The sequence below is a fragment of the Muscardinus avellanarius genome (assembly GCF_963383645.1).
Source record: "Muscardinus avellanarius genome assembly, chromosome: 4".
Classification (NCBI taxonomy): domain Eukaryota; kingdom Metazoa; phylum Chordata; class Mammalia; order Rodentia; family Gliridae; genus Muscardinus; species Muscardinus avellanarius.
The window spans coordinates 134,698,088-134,719,274 of NC_137789.1; the positions used below are offsets into that span (position 1 = coordinate 134,698,088).

The 21,187-nt window shown below is 40.6% G+C and overlaps 1 protein-coding gene across 1 annotated transcript in view; it reads right to left on the reverse strand.

Annotated features, from left to right (window-relative positions):
• ARMH3 (armadillo like helical domain containing 3) overlaps window positions 1-21,187 on the reverse strand; it is a gene marked incomplete at its 3' end in the record, with an annotated part of 257,318 nt that overhangs the window by 153,103 nt on the left and 83,028 nt on the right. The window contains exons 17-20 of the mRNA XM_080693692.1: window positions 20,704-20,769; window positions 19,137-19,206; window positions 15,099-15,159; window positions 5,783-5,871 (exon numbers count right to left, since the gene is read on the reverse strand). Coding sequence (XP_080549818.1) covers window positions 5,783-5,871; window positions 15,099-15,159; window positions 19,137-19,206; window positions 20,704-20,769 — 286 coding nt within the window. The remainder of the gene's footprint in view (window positions 1-5,782; window positions 5,872-15,098; window positions 15,160-19,136; window positions 19,207-20,703; window positions 20,770-21,187) is intronic.

Here is a 21,187-nt window from a genome sequence, read left to right on the forward strand (position 1 = left end):
CAGTGGCTTTTCTTTATGCCAACAACGAATCCACAATGAAAGAAACAAAGAAAACAATTCCATTCACTATAACCTCAAAACCAATAAAATACCTAGGAATAAACCTAACCCAAGACGTAAAAGACCTCTACAACAAAAACTATAAAACATTAAAGAAAGAAATGGAAGAAGACCTTGGAAGATGGACAGATCTCCCGTGCTCATGAATAGGCAGAATAAATATCATCAAAATGGCCATTCTGCCAAAACTAATCTATAGATTCAATGCAATTCCCATTAAAATACCAGCGACATTCTTCAGAGATCTAGAAAAATCAATCATGAACTTTATATGGAGAAAGAAAAGACCCAGAATAGCCAAAGCAATTCTCAACAATAAGAAACATGCAGGAGGCATTATAACCCCAGACTTCAAACTATACTATAGAGCAATAGTAGTAAAAACAGCATGGTACTGGCACAATAACAGATATACTGACCAGTGGATTAGAATAAAGATACAGAAACAAACCCACACATCTTTAGTCAATTAATCTTTGACAAAGGGGCCAAACACATACGCTGAAGAAAAGAAAGCCTTTTCAACAATTGGTGCTGGGAGAACTGGCTAACCATTTGAGAAAAGATGAAATCTCACCAAACACAGGAATATCTCACCAAACACAGGAATCAACTCAAGATGGATCTATATCTCACCAAACACAGGAATCAACTCAAGATGGATCAAAGACTTAGAAATTAGACCTGAGACTGTGAAGTTAGTAGAGGAGAGCATAGGTTCAACACTACAACATATTGGCTCAGGAAATTAAAGCAAGAATAAACAAGTGGGATAGCATCAAAAAGTTTCTTCTCATCAAAGGAAACTATCAATAACCTAAAGAGGAAGCCTATAGAATGGGAAAAGATCTTTACCAGCCACCATTCTGATAGGGGGCTAATATCTAGAATATACAAAGAGCTCAAAAGACTCTACACTACCAAAACAAACAACCCAATCAAGAAATGGGCAAATGAACTAAATAGACACTTCACAAAAGAAGAGATACTAAGGGCCAATAGATACATGAAAAGATGTTCTTCATCACTGGCCATCAGGGAGATGCAAATCAAAACTACACTGAGATTCCATCTAACCCCAGTCAGAGTGGCAAACATAATGAAATCAAATAACAACAAATGCTGGTGAGGATGTGGGGAAAGAGGAACTCTCTTACACTGTTGGTGGGAATGCAAACTAGTTCAGCCACTCTGGAGATCTGTGTGGAGATTCCTAAGAAAGGTGGGAATAGATCCACCATATGATCCAGCTATACCACTCCTGGGTATCTTTCCAAAGGGGTTGAATTCAGAGAAATACAGCAACATATGCATACCTATGTTCATAGCAGCACAATTTGTAATAGCCAAAATATGGAACCAACCCAGATCTCCATCAACAGATGAATGGATAGCAAAACTGTGGGAAATACACACAATGGAATTCTATTCAGACATAAAGAAGAACAAAATTATATCATTTTCAAGAAGATGGAAAGCCCTGGAGAAAATTATGTTAAGTGAGATCAGCCAAGCACAGAAGGAGAAGGTACATATGTTTCCTCTAATATGCCCAAACTAGGAAACACAGAGGATACCAGTGGGACTCCAGATAATGAAGGGGAAATACCAGCAAAGTTTGAATGGAAAGATAGGGGAGGAGGAAAGCTGATCTTGATTAATGAGGGTCTACATCTGAACATGTGTAAAATTATGAATATGACATGGTTAACCTGGACAACCATTGGTGGGAGGGGGGAAGGGAAAACGGGGGCGGGGGGGAGAGGGCACCAAATATAGTTTAAATGTATACTATTTATGTTCAATAAAAAAATTGTTAAAATTAAAAAAAATAAGGCTTGGGGTGTAGCTCCGAGGTAGAATGCCCCTGGGTTCCATTCCCAGTACCACAAAAGAAAAAAAGAAGAGATTGGTAAATCTTCAGTAGGAATGCAGTATGACTGGAAAGTAAAGAAAAAATAGTTACATAATTAAGACATTCAGCCAGGCGTGGTAGTACACACTTGTAATCCCAATAATTGGAAGAGACTGAGCCAGGAGGATCACAGGTTCAGAGTCAGCTCAGCTACTTAGTGAGTTTCTGTTTCAAAATAAAGAAAAAATAATAGGGCTATGGATATAGCTTGGAGGTAGAATGGTCCTGGGTTCACCAGAGCTAGGGGTGTAGCTCAGAAGTAGAATGCCCCTGGGTTCAATCCCTAATACAAAAAAAAAAAGAAAAGAAAAGCACTAGAATAAAAATCAGGACTCAAAGTACAATGACACTAAATGACCACATATTTGGGCCCTAGCTGATTGCTTCCTAGACACCAAAGGGCTTTTCTAATCACAAATCTAATCACAAATGCTTTACAGTTAAATTTCTAAATAAAACTCAACTATAGTTTGTAGTTACAGCACATGCAGGGCAAGTACATATCCACATAAGCATATTTTTCCATGAGTTTCACACACTTCCCTCAAATCCTTAAGTTTAGAAAAAAGAAACAGTGAAAACATCGGCATTCTAACATATGAGGGGTGGTGCCAGCCAAGGAGTGGGTGGATCCACCACAGCCACACTTGTAGTCACTAAATGCAATCGTATACGTTATTATGGGCTCTGTCTACACTGGATGCAGTGTTGTACTTTTCAGCTTTTCTTAACACCTGCTGCTCTTCATCGCACTGTACATTCCATGTATGAGCAGTATAGCCAGAGTTCTAGAAGGGCTCACTCAGCCCACGAAGGAAAAGGAACAGTCAGTCATCCAGGCCTTACTAATGACACTCAACCCATCAAGGGCCTCAAAATGCTAACCAATCAGTTCTAAGATAGAACATGATTACAAACAAAGCTAAGCATGACACAAAGTTCTCAAAGACAGAGAGTCAACTGACCAAAACAGAATAAAAATGGCCTTCTTCATCAGTTACTAGACAAAATGACAAAATCCAGAAAATATAAATATAAAATATATTTTTAAATATTTTCAAAAGGTAACCATCTGGCTAGTACTGTAGCACAAGCCTATAATCCCAGCTATTCAGGAGGATCCCAAGTTTCAGGCCAGCCCAAGCAACTTAGTGAGGTACTGTCTCAAAATAAAAAGGGCCAGGGATGTAGCTCAGAGACAGAGTGCTTACCTAGCATGACCAAAGCCCTAAATTCAATTCCCCGTTCCACACAAAAAAAGATAATCATCAATTTCAGCAGAAATGATAGATGATAGCAATGCATTCTGGGGTTTATGACACATTTAAAAGTAAAATGTATGACAATAATAGCACAAAAGACAGAAATTATAGTTTACAATGATAAAAGAGACAGTCATCAAGGACAAAAGAGAAAAATAAAACCAGAAAGGAATCAGAAGGAGTAGGCAGAGACAGACAAGGGGCTACACTTGTAATCCCAGTACTTGGAAGGCTGAGACAGGAAGATCACAGGTTCAAGGACAGACTAAGCAAGTAGTGAGCCACTCAACAACCTAGAAAGATGCTGTTTTAAAACAGACAAACAAAAAATAGGGCTAGGTCACCAGTATCTATCTATCTATCTATCTATCTATCTATCTATCTATCTAATCTCTCTCTCTCTCTCTCTCTCTCTCTCTCTCTCTCTCACACACACACACACACACACACACACACAAATGGGGTTTGGCAGAAACAACTACCACCATCAACTACTGAGTTGGTACATACTACCAATGTATAACTTCATCCCAGTTATAAACATAAACCACTTACACTTTTCCTAAGTCCTATGACTTACACAGACTTGCATCATTTTTTATACTTTCTCTGTAATTGTAGGCCTTTAGCCAGGCATGGTGGCACACACCCGTAATCCCAGTACTTGGGAGGCTAAGAGAGGAAGATCACAGGTTCAAAGTTAGCCTCAGAAACTTAATAGGCTCTTAGCAACTTAGCAAGATCCTGTTTCCAAATAAAAAATAAAATAGGGCTGGGGGTATAGCCCAGAGATAGAAGGCTCCTAGGTTCCACGCCCAGTACCACAAAAATAAATAAATAAATTAATTAATTAATTAAGGCCTTAGAGCAAATCACACTCCTGCCAACAAAAGGAGTCCTTTATATTAAAAGAAATTGTTGTACGCTGGGCGTGGTGGCGCACGCTTCTAATCCCGGTGCTTGTGAGGCGGAGACAGGAGGATTGGGCATGGTCGAAGCCAACCTTGCTGGCTTAAGAGAGTCTGTTCCAAATAAAATATAAAATAGGTCTGGGAGTATAGCCCGGAGGTAGAAGGAAATCCCCAGTACCACCAAAAAGAAAAAAAAGAAAAAAAAAGGAATTTTTGTTGCCTAAGAAATTCTACTAACTTTAGGTATTTCCATCTCTTTTGACTCTCTTCAGCCCTTCTGAGATTCCCTCTTACACAATCATACTCTTCTTTCCTAAAATACTAAAATGCCACTATTGCTAATTAGTGTGATTCTCCAACTCCCCCTTTCACTACCACAGGCAGTAACTGCAGAAAAAAAAAAAAACTTGCTAATCCATTAATTAAAGATCTCTACTTCCCATTATGGTGGACTAAATTTAGACAGCTAAATTGGGTTGGGAGGAAACCATGTGTCACAACAAGTGAGATGAATTCCATGGAAGGGGCTGGGCTCCTGGCCTGTTTCTTATAAAGCCAGTGACACTAACACACCCTCTGCTGCTGAGAATACCAAGAAGCTCTCCCATGGGTGGGGCAGCAATTCATCACTGTAATCATCTGAAGAAGACTATTGTACCATTAGGTCTCAAAAGCCACAGGACCTATCAGCAAGCAACTGCCTCGAGAAAATGAATCTTCTACTTTCCTAAAACCTCCAATTTAGTCACACAAAAGAAAGCATGGTGAGCCAGAATTAATTGTACCCTTAGAGAAGGGCCACTTCCCGCCTGCAAGGGTGGCAGTGACTTTACTAAGCTACCAAATGGATATAAAGCCAAAAGTAAACACTGTAATTTGCTGTTTTGTCTCTGGCACAGAGGGAGTGGTACAATCGACACTGTCTGTAAACAGTAATAACGCCAGATGTAACACAAAGAACAGGATTCCCCCCTTCTCTCCACCCCCATCCCCACCCCCTCTCCCTATGACATTCCTCCTGAGATTACTCATCTTGAGGAAACACACAGAAGCTTCCCTATAGTCCATATGCTGCTACCAAATGGAACCCAGTGAGCATCCAAGTTCATACAGACTCCCATCTTACTCTTACACAAAGGAAGAATCACCGGAACTCAAGAAATGTTCAGTTGTTTTTAACAGCTGACAAAAATACAGAAGGAGAAGGAACAGAAAATAAAGTATGAGACAGATGTGTGCCATGCCCAGGATTAGATTAGAAAAAGACTGAAATGTCAAAACAAAGACAAAAAAAGATAAAAATAGAAATATTCTAAACAAACTATAAGGTTAGAAAAAAAAAGTTTGCTTTGAACCAGGCCTAGGTGTTCATAATAGACATAGAAAAAGAGAATAAATTCAAGAGGGAATAGGCACGGTGGCGCACACTTTTAATTCCAGTACTTGGGAGGTTGAGACAGGAGGATCGCCATGTTCATGGCCAGCCTCAGCAACTTAGTGAGGACCTCCATGATTTAGTGAGACCCTGTTTCAAAAATAGAATTAAAAAAATAGGGCTAGGGAGCACTCGAAGGTAGAAAGCCCCTGGGTTCAATCCCCAGTACCACCAAAAAAAAAAAAAGAGGGAAGGTTACCTGACCAGAGTTCCCGCCACGTGTAATGAAGGCGAACTCGACACTTCTTCTGGTAGCAAAGTAGTTTGTGCACTACCTGAACGCAGCGTCTGCGACCGAGAAAGAGAAAAACTGAAGTGAGCCTGAGAATATAGCTCAATTTACCAGGTATCTCACTACATTGCTAAGATTATCCTCAAACCTGACATCCTCTGACTCAGTCTCCCAAGTATTAGGATTACCACGCCTGGCTAGATAATGATTTTGTTTGTTTGTTTGTTTGTTTACTACTGGGAATGGAACCCAGGGGCATTCTACATTCGAGCTATACTCCCAGCCCTATCTTTTATTCTTTATTTTGAAACATACTGATTTGTGTAGTGGTGGGGTACCAGGTACTGAACCCCAGGGCATTCCACCTACAAGCTACACCCCAGCCCTATTTTTAACTCTTTATTTTGAAACAGGGTCTCACAAAGTTGCGGAGGGCCTCAGTAGGTAGCTGAGGCTTGCTTTGAACATGTGATCCTCCTATCTCAGCTTCCAAGTACTGAGATTACATGTGTGGGCCACCACACCTGGCTTGACTATCAGCAACTTTGTGAGACCTGTTTCCAAATAAAAAATAAAATACAGCTGGGGGTGTAGCTCAGAGGTGGACTGCCCCTGGGTTCCATCCTCAGTACCGGGAAAAAATAAAAGTGGATCTTCTCAAGCTGAACATAGTGGCACACACTACTAAAATTGAGCTACTCAGGAGGCTGAGACGGGAGGATTCCAAGTTGGCCACCAGCTTGGGCAACTTAGCAAGACTCTGTCTCAAAATAAAATTATAAAGGTCTGGGAGTACAGCTCAGTAGTAGAGCATCTCTGGGTTGAATCCCCCATTACATATATACAGAGTAGAGGCTACTTCTTCAGGTGGGGTTGTGCTGAGATTCTCTAACGCTCTGTGGCTTTAATCTGAGAGAGTATCCTGATGTCCTACTTATTTCAGTAGACACCAAATTAACCTATGACTGTAAACTTGAGAGTTCATGAACCATGCCTAAATTATGAGTAGCTATTTTCTTGGGCCTCTTAGTAAAGAGGAAAAGGAAAAAAACCTCCCTCTGAAAAGTGAGAGCCAAAGATACCACTAGAAGAATTAAAAGACTTAATAATATACCAAAGACACAAATGAATGGAACTAAACATGTAAGCTAAAGAATTAAACTACTCTACTCTCAAAAATTTCAGAATATTCCCAATAAGAGGCTTGCACTGCTATTAGCTTCTACTTACACCATTACTTTTTTCTTCTTCTTCCTTTTCTTTTTCTTCCTCTCTCTCTCTTTCTCTTTCTCTCTCTCTTTCAAAATAAAAATGGCTGGGAGTATAGCTCAGAGGTAAAATGCCCCTCGGTTCAATTTCCAGTATCATAAACAAACAAACAAAAAACCTTGGATATCTTTCAGCAGTGATATTTAAATATTTTACAACCATACAAATATATAAAGTAATATTTAAATTAACATATATAGCGGCCAGGTGTGGTGGTGCACGCTTGTAATCCCAGCATCTGGGAGGCTGAGACCGGAGGATCACAGTTCGCGGACAGCCTCAGCTACTTAGTGAGACTCTTTGCAACTCAGTGAGACCCTGTTTCAAAATAAAGAATAAAAAATTGGGCAGGGGTGTAGCTCAGAGGTCAAATGCCTCTGGGATCCAGCCCCAGATCCGCTAATAATAATAATAATAATAATAATAATAATAGTAATAATAAATTAACATATATAGCAAAAAATTTTAAATAATTCTCTTTTCTTCTCTAATCTGTACCTAACCTGCTTACAAGTGATATACATTATTTTATACTTTTATTGGTACACTATAATTATATATCATAGAGATTCAAAGTGATACATAACCAAGTGATGTAAATTCTAATAAATCATTTTAACAATTCCCAAACTGTCTGTTGATTTTTAGAAATTGCAATGTGATCTCTTGTTTGATACAGTTGTCATTAGCTAAATGATGCCCTTGTTTGGGCCATGATTTGCCTTAGCAATCTATAAATTCCTCTATCAATTTCCCCATGAAACTGATATTCCTTAGGTCCCAGTTCTAAAGCTTTTTTGCAGTCAGCAAGTAGACAGCTGGATGGTCCCCACACATGACGAACCATGCACAGTACTTCCCTGGGTGCTAGGTCTTCTTACATGGTCTGGATCTGTACAACACGCGCACTGGCTCCAAATGACAATGCCATCCCACCAGCACTGAGCTCCTCTGGAGCAGCAATGAGATGCTACTTATATCTCCAACTACTGCTGCCCCACTCTCTGGTACACTCAAAGGCTAGTCACATTCACTCCAGCATTGCTCCTGGGCTCTATTCCTTCCTGTCTCCACAGTTACTCAACAAGTGCCACCATTAGCTTTGTGGTCTCAATAACTTACACTATTTACAAACAGAAAATTTCTTCTTTGAGGGAGGGTACTCTATATTGAACTCATGGGCATTCTACCTCGGAGCTATAGCCCCAGCCCTATTTTTTTTTTCTTTATATTGAAACACGGTCTCACTAGGTCGATGACAGTCTCACTCTGAGGTTGTCCTCAAACCTGCAATCTTCCTGTCTCAACCTCCCAAATACTGGGATTACAAGCGTGTGTCACACTTGGCTGGAAAAAAATTTAACAACTGTTAATGGCCTTAAAAATATATACTGGTGCCAGGCGTGGTGGCGCACGCTTGTAATCCCCCCGCACTTGGGAAGCAGAGACAGGAGGATCGCGCAGGTTCGAAGCTAGCCGCTGGCTTAGGAGACCCTGTTTCCAAATAAAAATGTAAAAAATAGGTCTGGGAGTGTAGCCCGGAGGTAGAAGGGCTTCCAGGAGCCCCAGTACCACCAAAAATATATATATATATACATATATACACACACATACACACACACACACAAAATGGTGGTCTCATTTTCTCCTGAAGTCTTCTTGTAGGATCCATTGATGCCTACACACAGGTTTGGAAATAACCAACTTTTGAGTCCAAGTTTTCCATGTAAGAGTAACTTTAAGAAGAGTTTATTCTCTCTGGCAATTACTTTTTCTCACTTCCAATACCTGTGGCAGAAATGTGGGTGGCAACAAAAACTAAGGAGGATAGCTAAGAGTGGACATTAATTGGTTGGGCCTCCTATCTCTTACTGCTCTAGGCAAGAGACCCTTTCTTCCTCCCCTCCCTCCCTTCTCTTCTATAAGCATCTTCCTTTAGTACTTTACCTATAGTACTCATATAGAAATGTGAAGTTACTTCACATCTGATCAGATTCTGACTCTGAGTATTAAGTCTTTGCAGACTCCATGTTTCACTGTAAAAAGTATAAACTTATTTGAAATGGTAGAAATTTATTTTGCTTGCAGTCTCTCATTCTATTGCATGCTGCTGAAAAGCTACATAATAAAAAGTGAGAGCACGCCAGTCATGGTGGCACATGCTTGTAATCCCAGTATTTGGGAGCCTGAAACAGGAGAATCCCGGTTTGTGGACAGCCTCAGCTATTTAGTGAGGTGCTTTGCAACTCAGTGAGACCCTGTTTCAAAAAATAAAGAATAAAAAATAGGGCCGAGGGCGTAGCTTGGAAGTAGAATGCTCCTGGGTTCTATCCCCAGTACTGGGGGGGAAAAAATGAGAGCACTGACCTGGCCTGTTGCAAAGGGCCTCACTAAGTAGCTGAGGCTGTCCACAAACCACGATCCTCCCAGCCTCCCAAATGCTGGGATTACAAGCACGCGCCACCATGCCTGGCTCTCATTGTCTTTTCTATCTTCCCTAACCTCAAGGCATTCAACTAGGGAGCCAGCAGAAAAAGCATCTAAAAAGCAGTGCCTTACAATTCTTTTGAGGGTTAAGTTAGAAACTGGGGGAGAGGAGCAGACAGGGACTAGAGTGTAAGACATTTAGTATATACCAGCTTCTGCAAGCTAGGAATGTGAGGGTTGGTTGGACAGACATAATTGTAACTCTACAGTTCTGAACACAACACCTCATGTTATCCCTACCTTCAACTGTTCCCCATTTTCTACTTTGTCTCTGTGGGCACTGTGAGGTCTGGTTGTGAGGCCTGACTGGAGGAGGTAGAGAACAACTCCAGCAGTGGCAGGAAAGTGGCCCTAACCATCCTCCTGTCCCCAACCCATAAATCTACCTGTCCAGCCCCTTGTCAAGACCACCAAGCCATGACTGTGTAACTATCCCTCCCTCCTAATGCCCCATAAAAAGTCCCTAGTCTATAAGACAGAGGCCCCTGACTCTTGTAGGCTCTCTCTCCTGGTCAGGTGCCTCCTCTCAAATTTATCCCCAAATAAATCTGTTCCTGCTGTCGAGCTGTGCATTACCAACGTATGATATTTACCAACAGTCTCGGGTAAACTTTTGTGTACTCTTATCCTTTCCCTATACACCCCTGACTCTAACCATCCAAAAATACTTTTTTTTTTTTTTCCAGAACTGAGGATTGAACCCAAGGACTTCTACCTCCAAGCTATACCCCCGCCCCCATTTTTTATTCTTTATTTTGAAATAGGATCTCACTAAGTTTCAGAGGGCCTCACTAAGGAACCTGCGATCCTCCTGTCTTAGCCTCCCAAGTACTAGGATTACAAGTGTGTGCCACCATGCCTGGCTTCAGAAATACTATTATCCAAACACACCATACTTTAAAGCTTCTAAGTACCTGAACATACTCATTCTGATCCCCCACACCATATGTCCTTACCTCATTCCTCCACAAAGTAAACTAGTATTTCTTTATGACTCAGGTCAGATACAACCTTCTTGGACATCTTCTCAACACAGTCACTCTATACAATATTTCCTTTGTAACTTACCATAAAAATTAAGAGTGCAGCCTCTAAGATCAGGGAGAAATGAGCATGAAGGGTTGGTGACATAGGTCAGTAGGTAGAGCACTTGCCTAGCATGCATGAAGCCCTGGGCACAATCCCTGGTAAACACACACACACACACACACACACACACACACACACACACACACACACACACAAGCATACACGAACACAGTGAAGAAATGAGTGGGAATCCTGGTTATACAACTTACTAGCTATGTAGCTGTGATTGTACAAGCTAGCAAGATGGCCCCAATGATTCTGACCTCCTAGTATTCACATCCCTTGTCTTGGTGTGTTATATGTTGCTATACAGAATACTAAGACTGAGTAAATCATAAAGAAAAAATTTATTTCTTAGAGATCTGGAAGCTTGATGTTAGGATGCCAACATCTGGCAAAGGCCTTCTATTCATCATCCCAGAGTAAAGGATGAGAAAGCAAGAGCATGTGCACACATGGATGCATGCACATATTGATGCATGTACACATGGATGCATGCACACATGGATGCATGCACACATGGATGCATGTATACACTACACATGCACAAAAGATAGAGGGGAGTGGAGGACGGCAGGAGAGGAGAAGAGGGCAGGAAGAAGAGGAGAAGGGACTAGGGGAAGGAAGAAGAGGGAAGACATGATTATCTTTATTCGTTCATGTATGTATGTATGTATGTATGTAATTTTTGTGGTACTGGAGATGGAACCCAGGGGCTTTCTACCTCCAAGCTACACTCCCAGACCTATTTTTTATTTTGTTTGTAAAAAGGGTCTCATTAAGTTACTGAGAGCCTCACTAAGTAGTTGAGGCTAGCTTTGAACCTGTGTGATCCTCCCATCTCGGCCTCCCAAGTACTAGGATTACAAGTATGTGCCACCACGCCTGGCTCCATCTCTTTTATAGTCAGCATTAATCCATTCATATGAGGGGAACCTCATGACCCAAATACCTCCCTACACTGTTGCACTGGGAATTTAGTTTCCAATATATGATTTCAGGAGGACACATTCAAGCCACTGAACCATTACATAATCTATTCCCACACTGTATTAAAGTTGGTCCATATAACCCAAAGAAATGATGTCACTTGGGATTAAGTTATAAAAGATATTATGGCTTCTATATTTGGCTGTCACATTCCTCTTCTTTTTCTCTTGGATTACTTGCTTTGTAGAAAGCCAGCTGTCATGTCAAGCAACCCAATGGAGAGGTATAGGTGGCAAAGAACTGAGGCTTGCCAATAAACATTAAGCAAGTTTGAAAGGAGGTTCTCCAGCCCCAGTAGAACCTTGGATACCTACCCCAGGTAACACTATGACTACACCCTTAAGAGACTCTATGCCAAAACTACCTGAGTTTCTCCTGGATTCCTAAACCATAGAAACCATGAGATAGTGAATGTTTAAACCACTAGGTTTTGAGATAGTTTGTTACAGAGTAATAGATAATTAATTCACTTGGAAATGATGCTAATGGCCCAGGACTTTACAGTAAGATAATCTGGGTTCAAGTCCAGGCAATGGTCTTTATTAACAGAATAACCTGGGCAAAAGCTGGGCATGGTTGCACATGCTTGTAATCCCAGCATTTGGGAGGCTGAGAAGGGAGGATCATAGTTTGCAGGCAGCCTCAGCTACTTAGTAAGGCCCTCTGCAACTCAGTGAGACCCTGTTTAAAAATAAAGAATAAAAAAAAATAGGGCTGGGGGCATCACCCAAAGGAAGAATAAGGAAGAATATCCCTGGGTTCCATCCCAGTACCTCAAAAAAAAAAAAAAAAAAAAAAAAAAAAGAACAACAACAACCCTGGGCAAAACAATCTCCTAAGCCTGTTTCTTATACTTACAAAATGATTAAACTGAAACTATAATGATCTATACTACAAAATTAGTAATGTATTCTAACATATCTAGCATATCATATCTTATATTCTATCTTAGAACATAAAATAATCAAGCTAGAAATAAAGTCTACAGTACAGCTCTAAAGTAAAGTACGGAGGCTTAGTGACTCCCCATTGAAAATATAATGATCCGGGCGTGGTGGTGCACGCTTGTAATCCCAGAATTTGGGAGGCTGAGACGTAAGAATCGTGGTTCGTGGACAGCCTCAGATACTTAGTAAGGCCCTCCGTAACTTAGTAAGACCCTATTTCAAAAACTAAAGAATAAAAATAGGGCAGGGGCTATAGCTTGGAGGTCGAATGTCCCTGAGTTTCATCCCCAGACCCACAAAGAAAGAAAGAAAGAAAGAAAGAAAGAAAGAAAGAAAGAAAGAAAGAAAGAAAGAAAGAAAGAAAGAAAGAAAACTCATCTATTAAGTTATAAAAAGGAACTTCATTTGTATTTAAAGTGAAAATAATAAACTTACTTCTCAACACTCAAAAGACATGGAAAACTGAAAATTGTAATATACTTATCTAAAAGTAAATCTTATATCATTACTCCAGAAAACAAAAACTATACAGTCTATAAGCAATATAAAAAACTGAAGATCTACTCTATATAAAGTCCTTTATACCTCTCTAGATCCTAGGCTTGGCCTGGAATAATGTACACTGAACTTCTGTGCACCACACTGCTCTCTTCTCCCTCAAAACTGAGGCAACAATTCTATTGTCAGACACAAATGAGGAAAGAAGAAAAATATCTATCTGGAATCACAAAATATGGCTCATTGTTGTGAGATATTAAATAGAATAATGCCAAAGTAGTAAAGGAGGGGAAAAAATACCACAGACCTAAACCTTATTAAAATATAGTGAGCCGGGTGTGGTAGCACACACCCATAATCCCAGTATTTTGGGAGGTTAAAACAGGAGGATTGCAGGTTTGAGGACAGCCTCAGCAAGTAGAGAGACTCTCAGTAACTCAGCAAGACTCTTGTTTCAAAATAAAAATAAAAAGGGCTGAGGGTAGAGCTCAGAGATAGAACACCCCTAGGTTCAATCCCCAGTTTCACACACACACACACACACACACACACACACACACACACACACGTATACAATACACATACACACACATATATAATAATTTTTAGTGCCTCTAGTTGTCCTCATTGTAAATAACTGTGATGAATAATCAGATCTCCTCAGGAGGCAAGAATCTCCCGGCCAGGCCAAAAGAGATCATCTGCCTGGCACCTGGGCGGTCAGTTCCTAGCTAGGCTATCCAGGACAATGGAGGCTAACAATAAACCAAAAGTTCTCTCCTGACCTTTTCCTACCACAGTTCTCTTTACTGCTGACTACTCTGATGTTAAAGCCCAGAGACAACTTAGTCTGTGGGTATTATATATCTTTAGTGACAACAGCCCACATTCACGGCCTCGAGGCATCAGGCCCACTCTTCATGCAGTGTGCCTAAAAGTGAGAGTGACGAGACGTGCGGAATCCAGACTGTGGTTTGTATTCTTCCCCCTCTGAAAAGATGTACAAAATGTTCTCTGATAACACATCTTCACACGCAAATGTGTTTTTCTTAAAGTAAAATATACACAGATCATAAATTTTCTATTACTTAATTGTGTGTGTGTGTGTGTGTGTGTGTGTGTGTGTGTGTGTGTTACTCAGGATTGAACCCAGGGCATTTCTACCTCTGAGCTACATGCCTGGAATTACAGGCATGTACCACCATGTCACCACATTCAGCTCTAACTACTTAAAAGTATGTAAGTATGATTCCTGTGTGTGTGTGTGTGTGTGTGTGTGTGTGTGTGTGTGTGTGTTCCTGGGGATGGAACCCAACCCAGGGCATTCTACGTCCGAGCTACATATACCCCCAGCCTTGTATTATATTTTGAAACAGGGTCTCACTGAGTTGTAAAGGGCCTCACTAAGTAGCTGAGACTGTCCATGAACTGCAATCCTCCTGTCTCAGCCTCCCAAATGCTGGGATTACAAGTGTGTGCCACCGTGCCCGGCTTAAGTGTGAGATTCTTTTTTTTTTTTTTTTTTTTGGCGGTACTGGGGTTCCTGGAAACCCTTCTACCTCTGGGCTATACTCCCAGACCTGTTTTATACTTTTTTTAAAAATTTATTTGGAAACAGGGTCTCTTAAGCCAGCACGGCTGGCTTCGAACCTGTGCAATCCTCCTGTCTCCACCTCCCAAGCATGGGGATTACAAGCGTGCACCGCCACACCCTGCCAGTATGATTCTTAAAATAGATTTCCAACTGGGAATGATGCCTATAGTCCCAGTACTTGCGAGGCTGAGACAAGAGGACTGCAGGTTGGAAGCCAGTCTCAACAATTTAGGAAGGCCCTCAACAACTTAGTGAGACCCTGTTTCAAAATAAAAAACAAAATAGGGCTGGAGGTGTAGCTCAGAGATAGAAGGTTCAATACCCTGAGTTCAATACCCAGTAACACACACACGCACACGCACACACACACACAAAGACTTGCATATATTAAATGAATCATAATACTTACACATAGAGATCCATAGGAAACTCCTTCATCATATGTGTTACAATAAACTCTACCATCAGGTCTAAAAAAGAAAAGGAAAAAAATACATCAATTAGAATGAAATTAATTCCTTGCCTTGTGTTGAAAAAAAAAAAAAGCTTGAGTACTGTATACTTTGCATTCATGCTAAATGAAATCTTCTATCCACATCTGGATTCACATGCACTTAAGTTCATTTTATATAAGACATCTTTTTCCATCACTGTTCATTACCTGACACTTATAAACTAAAAACAACAACAACAAAAATTAGTTCATCTTCCTACTTCAGAATGATACTTTAACCTGCCATTAAATTCAGATTCAAGGGACATTTCATTGTACAGATATTTTATAAAATGGCACTAATATAAAAAAAACACAGAAGAAATCATATTCTTAGGCTAGAGCAATAAGACAAGAAGAGAAAAAATGATCTCTTCCCGAGAGTTACCTCTAGAGCTCTATCAGTCCATCTCATCTCACTACCATGTTTGGCAGATATCGACTGAAATGGTCTGTGGGGCTTTGGGGCAGTGGAGACTTATTATATAGTCTTAATAACTTTTTAAAGATAAAGTAGAGCCAGGCATGGTGGCACACGCTTGTAATCCCCACGTTTGGGAAGCAGAGACAGGAGGATCACACAGGTTCAAAGCCAGCTGCTTAAGAGACCCTATTTCCAAATAAAATATAAAAAAATAGTTCTGGGAGTGTAGCCCGGAGGTAGAAGGGTTCCATCCCCAGTACCACCATAAAAAAAAGGATAAAGTAGATTTATTTTTAAATTGCTGGGCATGGTGGCACACACTTATAATCCCTGTACTTGGGAGGCTGAGACTGGAGGATTGCACAGGTTCAAAGTCAACCTCAGTCACTTAGTGAGGCTCTCAGTAACTTAGTGAAAACCTGTTTCCAAATAAAATAAAAAATAGGTAGGGACTGTAGCCCAGAGGTAGAAGGCTTGGGGTTCCATCCCCAGTACCACAAAAAAATAAAAAATAAAAATAAGCAGGGCGTGGTGGTGCACGCTTATAATCCCAACATTTGGGAGGCTGAGACAGGAGGATCATGGTTTGCGGACAGTCTCAGCTATTTAGTGAGGCCCTTTGCAACTCAGTGAGACCCTGCTTCAAAAAAATAAAGAATAAAAGATAGGGCCGGGCGTGGTGGCGCATGCTTGTAATCCCTGCACTTGGGAGGCGGAGACAGGACTATCGTGCTGATTCGAAGCCAGCCGTGTTGGCTTAAGAGACCCTGTTTCCAAAAAGAAAAAGAAAATAGGTCTGGGAGTGTAGCCCGGAGAAGGGCTTCCAGGAACCCCAGTACAACCAAAAAAAAAAAAATATATATATATATATATATATATATATATGTTAGGGCTGGGGGTGTAGCTCAGAGTAGAGTGCCCTGGGTTCCATCCTCAGTACCACACACACAAACACACAGAAAGAATCATACTTACATACTTTTAAGTAGTACTGGGATAGAACCCAGTACTGCAAAATAGATAGATAGACAGACAGAGAGATAGATTTAGAAACTGGGCTACATATCCAAGTAAAAATAGAATTAGGAGTTCTGCTGCTAGAACTAGGCATGGTAGCTCTACTTGCCGTCATCCCAGTTACTTGCTGTCATCCCAGTACTTGGAAGGCTAAGATAAAAGGACATGTTTGAGTCCAGCCTAGGCAACTTAGTGAAACCCTGAAACCCTGATTCAAAATAACAAGTAAAGCTGGGTGTGGTGGCGCACGCTTTGCAATCCCAGAGCTTGGGAGCCTGAGATTGGAGGATCGCACAGGTTTGAAGCCAGCCTCAGCTACTCAGTGAGGCTCTCAGAACTTAGTAAGACCCTGTTTCCAAATAAAATATTAAAAATATAGATCTAGGAGTATAGCCCGGAGGTAGAAAGCCTCTGGGTTCCACCCCCAGCACCACCAAACAAAACAAAACAACAACAACAACAAAAAAAAGTAAAATAGAGTTGTGGGTGTAGCTCAGAGTTTGCAGAATATCCTGAATTCAATCTCCACTACCACCAAAAAAAAAAAAAGGGAAAGTTCCATTGCCTGATATAGTAGCTTAGAGTGCCTATAATCCCAGCTACTTAAAGCCAGGATGGGCAATTTAGGGAGATCCTGTCTCAAAACAAAAAATAGAAAGGGCTGGGGATAAAGCTCAATGGTAGTGTCCCTAGATTTCATCCCCAGTAAAGGTGGGGGTGGGGGAGTAGGAAGAGTTCTGTTAATTACTCTGAGGAAAATACCAAATTCTGGGAAGACAAAATTATATGATCTCAGCTTAATTTACTCCAGGGAAGTTTTGTATATATCTGAGCTTTGAACTTCATACCTCCTTACCACCTGGCGTATCAATCTGGTCCAAGAAAAGAAGTAAAGAATTTGAAATCTTGACAAAGAATGAGATATTTTCTCTTTTCAATATTCTCTCTCTCTCTCTCTCTCTCTCTCTCTCTCTCTCTCTCTCTCTCTCTTCTGTGGTAATGGGGGTGGAACTCAGGGGCTTTTCTACCTCCAGGCTATACTCCAGTCCTATTTCTTATATACTTTATTTGGAAACAGGGTCTCGCTGATTGCAAAGGGCCTCACTAAGTAGCTAAGGCTGTCTGCAAACTGTGATCTTCCTGTCTCAAGCCTCCCAAATGCTGGAATTACAAGTGTGCACCACCACGCCCGGCTCAATGTAATATTTTTTATACCTCCAAGATGATATTCCATATTCTATTTATCCCAAGTCTCAGGTTAATAAATCAACACAGCACCCAATCTTGGCTAAAGAATACACATCTTGCAAAGACGCCCAGCTCGTTCTCTCTCTTCTTTTGGGGTTTTTTGTTTGTTTGTTTTTTATGTGTGTGTGTTGTTTCTGGTTTTTTTTGTACTGAGGACTGAATTTAGGAGTCTTTACCTCTAAGCTACAGCCCCAGCATTTTGTACATATACATATATTTTTAATTGGTACAATGTAATTATACATCGTAAGTATTCAGTGATACAAACATACACACACACATCGCCTGGCATATTTCCTTTAGTATAACCCCCCTTCCTCCCTCCCCATACATATTAGTGAGAATGGTAGTGAAAGCTTCTTATACGGACACAACCTTATTTATTTTTTTTTTTTTGATGGTACCGGGGTCCCTGGAAGCCCTTCTACCTCCGGGCTACACTCCCAGAACTATTTAATATTTTGAAACAGGGTCTCTTAAGCCAGCACAACTAGCTTCGAACCTGCACGATCCTCCTGTCTCCACCTCCCAAGCGCAGGGATTACAAGCGTGCGCCACCATGCCCGGCCATAACCTTATTTAAACTGTACTATTCCTCAGTCCTAGATTTTCTCAGTCCTATTATTTGTTTGGGTTTTTTTTTTTTTTTTTTTTTTTTTTGAGGGTCTGGGGATGGAACCCAGGGGCATTCAACCTCCGAGCTACACTCCCTGCCCTAGTTTTTATTCTTTTTGTTTGTTTGTTTTTGTTTTTGTTTTTATTCTTTAATTTGAAACAGGGTCTCACTAAGTTGTGGAGGGCCTCACTAAGTAGTTGAGTCTGTCCACGAACTGCGATCCTCCGGTCTCAGCCTCCCAAATGCTAGGATTACAAGCGTGCGCCACCACGCCCAGCTTCAGTCCTATTATTTGAAATAGAGTCTTTCTAAACTGCTGAAGCTGGCCTCGAACCTAAGAATCCTCTTGTCTCAACTATACTGGGATTATAGGAATGCACCCAGGCTTTACAAATTTAAATCATGTATCAAATTTAGACACAGTGATTTGTCTCCCTAGAAGAGTTTTCTTTGAACAACAGCACTCCTTAGTAAGCACTTTACTGACTGGAGTTCTTTTATCAAACAAGAGTAAACAGTAAACATGCTTTCTTAGGCCAGCAAAGAAACTTACCAAGTAATTTATCAAAAAAAGCACAAAAACTAGGATCTTATTCATAAAAACTTAACATTGCCTCAAAAAATACCAATTTTGATGATACTAACTCACCTAGTACTGCACACACTAAAGGACGGCAAGGAAGGTTCTTGTCTGCTGCTTTCTTCCTGTGTCTCATAGGCTTCGTACACAAAAAGAAGAAAGACAATTAGCAGGCACTCGAACTGATATCCAACGGCTCATCGTCACCGTTCTCATGCAAATAAAATTATTATTACAAACACACTGCTTTTCCTTTCACTTTTTCTAATAGTTAAATGCTTCTCTGTTATTAATGCAGGCCTGAACAAAAATACATTTCACAGCAACATAACAACCCCAAAGGGCGCTGGTGCACACTGCAACAGTAAAGCTGTTGTTTGTGCTTTTATTTTATCTACTGTACCAAGAGCATTATTAACAACAAAAAAGCACATTTTTCATTGATAATATATTAACAACAACAAAAAAAAAGCCAGGTAGGGGAGCACACACCTGTGATCCCAGTACTTGGGAGGGCGAGACAGGAAAATCACAGATTTGAGGCCAGCACTAGCAATTTAAGGGACCTTATTTCAAAATAAAAAATAAAATGGTACTAGGGGTATATGTCAAAGGTAGAATGCTCCTGGGTTCAATCCCCAGGATCACCAAAAAAAAAAAAAAAAAAAAAGTTAAAAAGAGATTATAGTGACAGCTATAGAAGTACCAATAGTAGTGACTACAAAAACAAAGGTTTCAAATCTAAACCTCAAGGTAATATTTTTCTTTTTTGTGTATGTGAAACTGGGGATGGAACCCAGGGGCATTCTATCTCCAAGCTATACCCCCAGCCCTATTTTTTATTCTTTATTTTGAAACAGGGTCTCACTGAGTTACAAAGAGCCTCACTAAGTAGCTGAAGCTGTCTGAGAACCTCAGTCCTCCTGTCTCAGCCTCCCAAATGCTAGGATTACAAAGCGTGCACCACCATGCCTGGCTCAATGTAATATTTTTTATACCACCAAGAAATTCCATATTTTCTTTGTCCTAACTCTCAGGTGAATAAATAAACACAGCACCCAGTCTAGGCCAAAAAATACACTACATCTTGAAAAGACAAGGCTAAGCCAGGCGTGGTGGCGCACACTTGTAATCCCAGCATTCCAAAAGGTGAGACAGGAAGACTGTGGTTTGTGGACAACCTCGGCTATTTAGTAAGGCCCTTTGCAACTCAGTGAGACCTTGTTTCAAAATAAAAAATAAAAAATAGTGCTGGGGTATAGCTCGGAGGTAGAATGCCCCTGCGTTCCATCCCCAGTACCACAAAAAAAAAAAAAAAAAGAAAGAAAGAAAAAGAAAAAAAAGACAAGGCTAAGAATCATCTTTTCATTGAAATCTATGTTATTAATACATTCCAATATTATTACAATGGCAATATGTGGATCTTAATATCCTCTCTAGGGCAAGAAACAGATCCATGATACCCAAATCCCAATGCCAGGCCCATGGGTCTGTTGAACAGCAGTCATGCAAGATTCCGTGTGCACAACTAACCATCCACACGTATTCTAGTAGGATCAATTTCATCCCAACCCCACCAACATACACACAAAAAGATTTCCTCTAAGAGAAAACAACAAGCAAAAGCCATACCTACCATTCTATGTAAGTTCACTCGAAAATTCATGTTGTCATCATGCAAAAATGCATTAGCATATTGATCCTAATAAAAAATACAGAGAACAAGTAAGGATTGAGAATTAAACTTGCAATTCCAGTAATTGCAAGGCTGAGAAAGAAGGATCACAGGTTCATGGCCAGCTTCAGCAAGTTGTGAGGCCCTCTGCAACTTTGTGAGACTCTGTTTCAAAATAAAGAATAAAATAGGACTGGGGGAATATCTCATAGTTCAATTCCCAGTCACACACACATATACACATATACACAGGGCATGGTGACACATACCTATAATCCTAGTATTTGGGAGACTGAGATAGGAGTGAGGCTCTCAGCAACCCAGCAACACCGTTTCAAAATAAAAATAAAAGCTGGGCATGGTGGCACACGCTTGTAATCCCAATGCTTGGGAGCCTGAGACAGGAGGATTGTACAGGTTCGAAGCCAGCCTCAGCTACTTGGTG